This window comes from Bombina bombina, chromosome 4 (assembly GCF_027579735.1).
Source record: "Bombina bombina isolate aBomBom1 chromosome 4, aBomBom1.pri, whole genome shotgun sequence".
NCBI lineage: Eukaryota > Metazoa > Chordata > Amphibia > Anura > Bombinatoridae > Bombina > Bombina bombina.
The window spans coordinates 76,742,882-76,752,382 of NC_069502.1; the positions used below are offsets into that span (position 1 = coordinate 76,742,882).

The following is a 9,501-nucleotide window of genomic DNA, read 5'->3' on the forward strand; positions in this document are numbered from 1 at the left end:
GGTTTGTAAACAGGCTTGATTCTAACCAGAGCCTGAACAAAGGCTTGAACATCTGGCACAGCTGCCAGCTTTTTGTGAAGTAACACAGACAAGGCAGAAATCTGTCCTTTCAAAGAACTTGCAGATAATCCTTTCTCCAAACCCTCTTGAAGAAAGGATAGAATCTTAGGAATTTTTATCTTGTCCCAAGGGAATCCTTTAGATTCACACCAATAGATATATTTTTTCCATATTTTGTGGTAGATTTTTCTAGTTACAGGCTTTCTGGCCTGAACAAGAGTATCAATGACAGAATCTGAGAACCCTCGCTTTGATAAGATCAAGTGTTCAATCTCCAAGCAGTCAGTTGGAGTGAGACCAGATTCGGATGTTCGAACGGACCTTGAACAAGAAGGTCTCGTCTCAAAGGTAGCTTCCATGGTGGAGCCGATGACATATTCACCAGGTCCGCATACCAAGTCCTGCGTGGCCACGCAGGAGCTATCAAGATCACCAACGCCCTCTCCTGATTGATCCTGGCTACCAGCCTGGGGATGAGAGGAAACGGCGGGAATGCATAAGCTAGTTTGAAGGTCCAAGGTGCTACTAGTGCATCTACTAGAGTCGCCTTGGGATCCCTGGATCTGGACCCGTAGCAAGGAACCTTGAAGTTCTGACGAGAGGCCATCAGATCCATGTCTGGAATGCCCCACAGTTGAGTGATTTGGGCAAAGATGTCCGGATGGAGTTCCCACTCCCCCGGATGAAATGTCTGACGACTCAGAAAATCCGCTTCCCAGTTTTCCACTCCTGGAATGTGGATTGCAGACAAGTGGCAGGAGTGAGTCTCCGCCCATTGAATGATTTTGGTCACTTCTTCCATCGCCAGGGAACTCCTTGTTCCCCCCTGATGGTTGATGTACGCAACAGTCGTCATGTTGTCTGATTGAAACCGTATGAACTTGGTCTTTGCTAGCTGAGGCCAAGCCTTGAGAGCATTGAAAATCGCTCTCAGTTCCAGAATATTTATCGGGAGAGTAGATTCTCCCCGAGACCAAAGACCCTGCGCTTTCAGGGGTCCCCAGACCGCGCCCCAGCCCACTAGACTGGCGTCGGTCGTGACAATGACCCACTCTGGTCTGCGGAAGCTCATCCCCTGTGACAGGTTGTCCAGGGACAGCCACCAACTGAGTGAATCTCTGGTCCTCTGATCTACTTGTATCGTCGGAGACAAGTCTGTATAGTCCCCATTCCACTGACTGAGCATGCACAGTTGTAATGGTCTTAGATGAATTCGCGCAAAAGGAACTATGTCCATTGCCGCTACCATCAAACCTATTACTTCCATGCACTGCGCTATGGAAGGAAGAGGAACAGAATGAAGTATTTGACAAGAGTTTAGAAGTTTTGATTTTCTGGCCTCTGTCAGAAAAATCCTCATTTCTAAAGAGTCTATTATTGTTCCCAAGAAGGGAACCCTTGTTGACGGAGATAGAGAACTTTTTTCTACGTTCACTTTCCACCCGTGAGATCTGAGAAAGGCCAGGACAATGTCCGTGTGGGCCTTTGCTTGTGGAAGGGACGACGCTTGAATCAGAATGTCGTCCAAGTAAGGTACTACTGCAATGCCCCTTGGTCTTAGCACCGCTAGAAGGGACCCTAGTACCTTTGTGAAAATTCTTGGAGCAGTGGCTAATCCGAACGGAAGTGCCACAAACTGGTAATGCTTGTCCAGGAATGCGAACCTTAGGAACCGATGATGTTCCTTGTGGATAGGAATATGTAGATACGCATCCTTTAAATCCACCGTGGTCATGAATTGACCTTCCTGGATGGAAGGAAGAATTGTTCGAATGGTTTCCATTTTGAACGATGGAACCTTGAGAAACTTGTTTAGGATCTTGAGATCTAAGATTGGTCTGAATGTTCCCTCTTTTTTGGGAACTACGAACAGATTGGAGTAGAACCCCATCCCTTGTTCTCCTAATGGAACAGGATGAATCACTCCCATTTTTAACAGGTCTTCTACACAATGTAAGAATGCCTGTCTTTTTATGTGGTCTGAAGACAATTGAGACCTGTGGAACCTCCCCCTTGGGGGAAGCCCCTTGAATTCCAGAAGATAACCTTGGGAGACTATTTCTAGCGCCCAAGGATCCAGAACATCTCTTGCCCAAGCCTGAGCGAAGAGAGAGAGTCTGCCCCCCACCAGATCCGGTCCCGGATCGGGGGCCAACATCTCATGCTGTCTTGGTAGCAGTGGCAGGTTTCTTGGCCTGCTTTCCTTTGTTCCAGCCTTGCATTGGCCTCCAGGCTGGCTTGGCTTGAGAAGTATTACCCTCTTGCTTAGAGGACGTAGCACTTGGGGCTGGTCCGTTTCTGCGAAAGGGACGAAAATTAGGTTTATTTTTGGTCTTGAAAGACCTATCCTGAGGAAGGGCGTGGCCCTTGCCCCCAGTGATATCAGAAATAATCTCTTTCAAGTCAGGGCCAAACAGCGTTTTCCCCTTGAAAGGAATGTTAAGCAATTTGTTCTTGGAAGACGCATCCGCTGACCAAGATTTTAGCCAAAGCGCTCTGCGCGCCACAATAGCAAAACCAGAATTTTTCGCCGCTAACCTAGCCAATTGCAAAGTGGCGTCTAGGGTGAAAGAATTAGCCAATTTGAGAGCATGAATTCTGTCCATAATCTCCTCATAAGAAGAATTATTATTGAGCGCCTTTTCTAGTTCATCGAACCAGAAACACGCTGCTGTAGTGACAGGAACAATGCATGAAATTGGTTGTAGAAGGTAACCTTGCTGAACAAACATCTTTTTAAGCAAACCCTCTAATTTTTTATCCATAGGATCTTTGAAAGCACAACTATCTTCTATGGGTATAGTGGTGCGTTTGTTTAGAGTAGAAACCGCCCCCTCGACCTTGGGGACTGTCTGCCATAAGTCCTTTCTGGGGTCGACCATAGGAAACAATTTCTTAAATATGGGGGGAGGGACGAAAGGTATACCGGGCCTTTCCCATTCTTTATTTACAATGTCCGCCCCCCCGCTTGGGTATAGGAAAAGCTTCGGGGGGCCCCGGGACCTCTAAGAACTTGTCCATTTTACATAATTTCTCTGGAATGACCAAATTCTCACAATCATCCAGAGTAGATAACACCTCCTTAAGCAGAGCGCGGAGATGTTCCATTTTAAATTTAAATGTAATCACATCAGGTTCTGCTTGTTGAGAAATTTTCCCTGAATCTGAAATTTCTCCCTCAGACAAAACCTCCCTGGCCCCCTCAGACTGGTGTAGGGGCACTTCAGAACCAATATCATCAGCGTCCTCATGCTCTTCAGTATTTTCTAAAACAGAGCAGTCGCGCTTTCGCTGATAAGTGGGCATTTTGGCTAAAATGTTTTTGATAGAATTATCCATTACAGCCGTTAATTGTTGCATAGTAAGGAGTATTGGCGCACTAGATGTACTAGGGGCCTCCTGTGTGGGCAAGACTGGTGTAGACGAAGGAGGGGATGATGCAGTACCATGCTTACTCCCCTCACTTGAGGAATCATCTTGGGCATCATTTTCTCTAAATTTTGTGTCACATAAATCACATCTATTTAAATGAGAAGGAACCTTGGCTTCCCCACATTCAGAACACAGTCTATCTGGTAGTTCAGACATGTTAAACAGGCATAAACTTGATAACAAAGTACAAAAAACGTTTTAAAATAAACCGTTACTGTCACTTTAAATTTTAAACTGAACACACTTTATTACTGCAATTGTGAAAAAGTATGAAGGAATTGTTCAAAATTCACCAAAATTTCACCACAGTGTCTTAAAGCCTTAAAAGTATTGCACACCAAATTTGGAAGCTTTAACCCTTAAAATAACGGAACCAGAGCCGTTTTTATAATTAACCCCTTTACAGTCCCTGGTATCTGCTTTGCTGAGACCCAACCAAGCCCAAAGGGGAATACGATACCAAATGACGCCTTCAGAAAGTCTTTTCTATGTATCAGAGCTCCTCACACATGCATCTGCATGTCATGCTTCCCAAAAACAAGTGCGCAATAGAGGCGCGAAAATGAGACTCTGCCTATGATTAGGGAAAGCCCCTAGAGAATAAGGTGTCCAATACAGTGCCTGCCGGTTATTTTACATAATTTCCAAGATTAAAATAATTCCTCAAGGCTATGGAGTATAAAATATGCTTATATATAAATCGATTTAGCCCAGAAAATGTCTACAGTCTTAAAAGCCCTTGTGAAGCCCTTTTTTTTTTCTTTCTGTAATAAAAATGGCTTACCGGATCCCATAGGGAAAATGACAGCTTCCAGCATTACATCGTCTTGTTAGAATGTGTCATACCTCAAGCAGCAAAAGTCTGCTCACTGTTCCCCCAACTGAAGTTAATTCCTCTCAACAGTCCTGTGTGGAAACAGCCATCGATTTTAGTAACGGTTGCTAAAATCATTTTCCTCTTACAAACAGAAATCTTCATCTCTTTTCTGTTTCAGAGTAAATAGTACATACCAGCACTATTTTAAAATAACAAACTCTTGATTGAATAATAAAAACTACAGTTAAACACTAAAAAACTCTAAGCCATCTCCGTGGAGATGTTGCCTGTACAACGGCAAAGAGAATGACTGGGGAAGGCGGAGCCTAGGAGGGATCATGTGACCAGCTTTGCTGGGCTCTTTGCCATTTCCTGTTGGGGAGGAGAATATCCCACAAGTAAGGATGACGCCGTGGACCGGACACACCTATGTTGGAGAAATGTATAGATTATGAGAATCAACACATTGATCTTATTATTCAGTATTGGTTGTCTGGGGCCCTATATTTATTATATTTAATATTTATTTGTATAGTGACACAAAATTCCTTAGAGGGACAGTGAGCACCAACATTGTTATTGTTTAAAAAGATAGATAACGCCTTTACTACTCATTTCCCAGCTTTGCACAACTAACATTGTTATATTAATATACTTTATAACATTTAAACCTCTAAATTTCTACCTGTTTCTAACAGCTTTTTTATTAGCATTTCACAAGGGACTGCTAGTTCATGTGGGCCATATAGATAATATTGTGCTCACTCCTGAGGAGTTGTGGCTGACACTGCACTAATTGGCTAAAATGCAAGTCAATAGAAAATAAAAAGTCATGTGATCAGGGGGTTGTCAGAAGAGGCTTAGATACAAGGTAATGACAGAGGTAAAACATATATTAATATAACTGTGTTGGTTGTGCTAAACTGGGGAATGGGTAATGCAGTTGACTACTGAGCAACTGGAAGGAAAGAGCAAGTGGAATAGTTATATTACAGTCCGTGGGAGAGGGCTATTTTGCCAATAGTTATATTACAGTCCGTGGGAGAGGGCTATTTTGCCAATAGTTATATGATGTTACCTAGAGATTTAGGTAGCAGATTTTTGACAAACTCTGCATGGTCTCCCACGTGCAAGATGCTGTAGACACTATCCTTCATCAGCTCTTCTTGCTTGTAGCCCAGGTAGCTTGTCACATTCTCCGACACAAACACGATCCGCCCCTCGCGATTCACCACAAAGAAAAATCCGTCCAGAGCCTGTTAAGTAACACAGATAAACAAAACAGTGCCAATTAGACATGTATTACATTAAATGGACATGAAAGTCAACATTTTCCTTCAAATTTTAAACAACTTTCCTGTTTACTTTTATTATCAAAATTGCTTCATTCTTTTGGTATCTTTTGTTGAAGGAGCAGCATTGCTGAGAGCTAGTCGAACAAGAATAACATATTTTTTAAAGTTGCATTAGTTGTTTAAATATTGATAAAATAAGAGTAAAGTTTTAGAGTCTATAAAACAATGGGAGCTGCCATGTTGTAACTTAGGTTACCTTCTCTGCTGTGGCCAATTAGAGACAGTCATAAATAGGTCCCTAGAGTGTGCAGCCAATGGCTGTGTGGGATATAACAGTGTTCTGCACTTCCATTTCTAACAGAAACTGAAAAGCTCACAATTTCAGAATGGAATTACAGGAAAAGGGGGAAAAATAAATAATGAAAGTATATTGCAGTTTTTTTTATATATACGATTTATCATTTTATATTACCATCTCAAAGTGTTTAATTTCCCTTTAAATGACTGTTTAGCTGATGTTACAAATGTATTAGCAAACCAATTTTTAGACATCAAAGTGGCAGATAACATATATTATGCTTACCTGATAATTTCCTTTTCTTCTGATGGAAAGAGTCCACAGATGCATTCATTACATTTGGGAATTAAGAACCTGGCCACCAGGAAAAGGCAAAGACACCCCAGCCAAAGGCTTAAATACTCCTCCCACTCCTCTCATCCCCCAGTCATTCTGCCGAGGAACAAGGAACAGTAGAAGAAATACCAGGGTGAAGGTGAAAAGGTGCCAGAAGAATAACAAGGACGTCCCACATAAAATGACGGGTGGGGAGCTGTGGACTCTTTCCATCAGAAGAAAAGGAAATCATCAGGGAAGCATAATTTATGTTTTTCTTCTTAAATGGAAAGAGTTCACAGCTGCATTCATTACTTTTGGGAAAACAATACCCAAGCTATAGAGGACACTGAATGCCAAGACGGGAGGGTACAATAGGGCGGCCCATACTGATGGCACCAGGCCTGAACCTCTACCCAACAAAAAATCCCCGCTTCATCCAAAGGCGAGAGAAAATAATTTCAAAAGAAAAGCCCCAGTGACACTGACTCGCAGCCAGTCTAGAGCCATTCAGAGACCCACAAAACTGATGTGACTGAGCCAACAGTCCACCAAGAGACACCGTCGCCCAACAGACGATTACTCACCCCTCACAAAAGGAAGGGTAAACCAGCCAAAAACCCCAAAGGGAACAAGGACAAGGAGGACAGAGGAAACCGAAAAGTCGATCAATGCAAAAAACACCACCTCCTAGAGTGGGCCCAGAATCAGAGACCCAAAACGAACCCAAACAGGGAAAGAGGGCCCTGCCTTTACCAGGCAAAACCCGGGATAATACCGGGCACGGAGATAAAAAAAACATCTCTTCAACATCCAGCAAGCATGGAGAGCAACTAAAGAGGCAAAGTCCTCCCAGCGTGTGCCCATAGAATACCCAAGTATTCAACCATGACAGAGCATGTAATAGACCCAGGCAAAACCCCAAGTTTGAGAACACAGAGGGAGCTAAAACATGAATGGTCTTGTAACGCGCTGCTAATCTCCCTTGAGGGACTCTTATCAACCTTGAAAGGAAGAAGGCAGAGTAGACTTTGCCGGAGATCGGACTAGCCACAATGCATTAGGACGCTGAGCTAGCCGTCCAGCTAGCTGCAAGGAAGAATAAGAAGCCGTCATCAAGAAACAGACCGCACAAAACAGCCCGCGACAGAAGGCACGCTCCAGGCAACCTAAGCCGCCAGACCTACTCACAGGTCCCTGAAAAGGGGAACACAGAGCCTCCATCAAGGCCCCCCGAGAAGGAGAATCACCCTCAGAACCCAAAGGAAGAGGAAACTATCTCCTGTCAAAGGAGCAAGGAAAAAACCCCATCTCCTAGCAGACTGAGCTATCAGAATAGACCCAGCAAGCTCACACATCCCAAAGGATACTGTGATCCATAGGCCGCTCAGGCATCCTGACCTGCTGACCCAGCTGGGCCACCAATACAAGGGAACAAAGATCCCAAAACTGGTACAGGAACAAGCGTAAAGATGGCAACCCCCCCAGAGTACACAACTCTGAAAACAGACAAGGCCATAGACCCAAGGATCTAACAAAACAAGGCCCCACAGTCTGACATGGAACCAGCAAGATTCCAGGTGGAACCAAATCCACTTTCCACTTCCCAACCAGGAAAAGCCCCTAATAAGAACTCCGTTTCCTGAGAAGCAAATATCCCTTAAAGAAAAAGGAAAGAGGTCAGAAGGGCAATAGCTGTCCTCAAGGCCCGAAGCCACCGGCTAAAAAGGAAGAAAAAAATCCCCTGCAAATGTCCTATAAGGACACCCACACAAGTAGTTCGCCCAACAGAGGCACAGCCAACCCAATCGCCTGCAGAGCAGAGAATCCACGGGTACCCTGCAAACTATCAGGGGAATGCAACCCTAAGGCGCACCAAAAGACCGGAATCCAGCACCAGCAAGCTGAGTAAGAACCCACCATACTTGAGGCGCAAGCCACCCCGCTAACCCCAAACAACACGGGTTACTCTGTGGCAAGAAGTAATAAATACTCCGATAGACCGGCCAACCATGACTCGGTCAGGTAGATGGAGCAGGACATAGCCCCAGTTCCTAACACCGTGAACATCCCGACCAGCCCTGAGATCCAAACAACCCAAAACTGGCACAGGAGCAAAGCCCCCAAAAGAGGAAGATTTAGGAAGAAAAAAACAGGTCCGGGTACCTAATAGTTCAGGTAACTATACCCTTGAACTAAACGCCCCGACTGGCCAAAAATCCAGACAAAGGGATGGAGCATATCCAGAAAATCCCGACAGCGCAGAGAACTCGAAAGTTCCGACCAAATGAAGGAACCACCCCTAGATAAAGTCCAGCTCTCCAAGGAGCCCTGCTAGCTCTACTAGCAGGGCTAGACTCCCCCTCACCTCCAACACAGGCAGAGGACACAGGGTAGAGAAAAGGTGCTAAACCTTCCCAGCCTCGGGAAACCCAAGCTAAACAAGTCCCCACCGGAATCAACTAACGTCCGGAACACAGATCCCCAAAAAGAGATATATGCACCTGGGACAATGGAAGAAGACCCAAGGTCTCAGAACTCAGACAGACCGTACGCGGCCTAGAGTAAATATCTAAATACACAAGAAAAGCTGACACGCACCCCATTAAAAGTGTCAAAGCTGCAATAGGTTTCAAAATACAAAACTTTCCGCAAGCTGGACAGCTATCCAAGCTGTTGGATCAAGTCCCATAGGACCATCCAGGAGCCTAAAAACTGAAGGCCAAACCACTCAAGTCATGGCAACGGGGCACAACGCCCGCCAGACCCCCCCCCCCCACCCGCGTGGAGGAGGAACTCTAGGTTCTGATGAAATCAGATGTCGGATAAAGTGATGCAGCGGAACACTCCCCTGCCCGGTCATCCATGACTGAAGGACAATCCTTTCCCGCCTCATGAACGCACAGGTCCTCTCGAATGCTTAGTTGAACATAAAAACAATGAGAACTTGAGCACTCAGCGCTACTACCGATCCAGCAGAAACTGTGCCATGTGTCTAAAAAACCACAAAAACAAACGGACCCGACAGGAGCAGCCTGTACTCAGGGTCCTAATCGGCAAGCTGCATAAATTCTCCCACATAGGGGAAAAAAGGAAAACAGACATTATTAAACCTAGGACTAACATGTCCAAACAACTTCTGAAGAAGTAACAAGTCCCAGATGGTTCCCGAAGGAAGCAAACACAAATAAAATACATCCCATTGGATACAAAATTAAATATAAGGCAACCCTAATGTTAACGCCCAAAAGACACAGGCCTGCCTGCAGGACCATCCAAACGGA

The 9,501-nt window shown here is 44.8% G+C and overlaps 1 protein-coding gene across 5 annotated transcripts in view; it reads right to left on the reverse strand.

The window, feature by feature from the left end:
* NCOA1 (nuclear receptor coactivator 1) overlaps positions 1-9,501 on the reverse strand; it is a 581,392-nt gene that overhangs the window by 124,571 nt on the left and 447,320 nt on the right. For all 5 annotated transcript variants that reach the window (XM_053709523.1, XM_053709524.1, XM_053709519.1 and 2 more), the window contains exon 5: positions 5,388-5,565. In XM_053709523.1, coding sequence (XP_053565498.1) covers positions 5,388-5,565 — 178 coding nt within the window. The remainder of the gene's footprint in view (positions 1-5,387; positions 5,566-9,501) is intronic.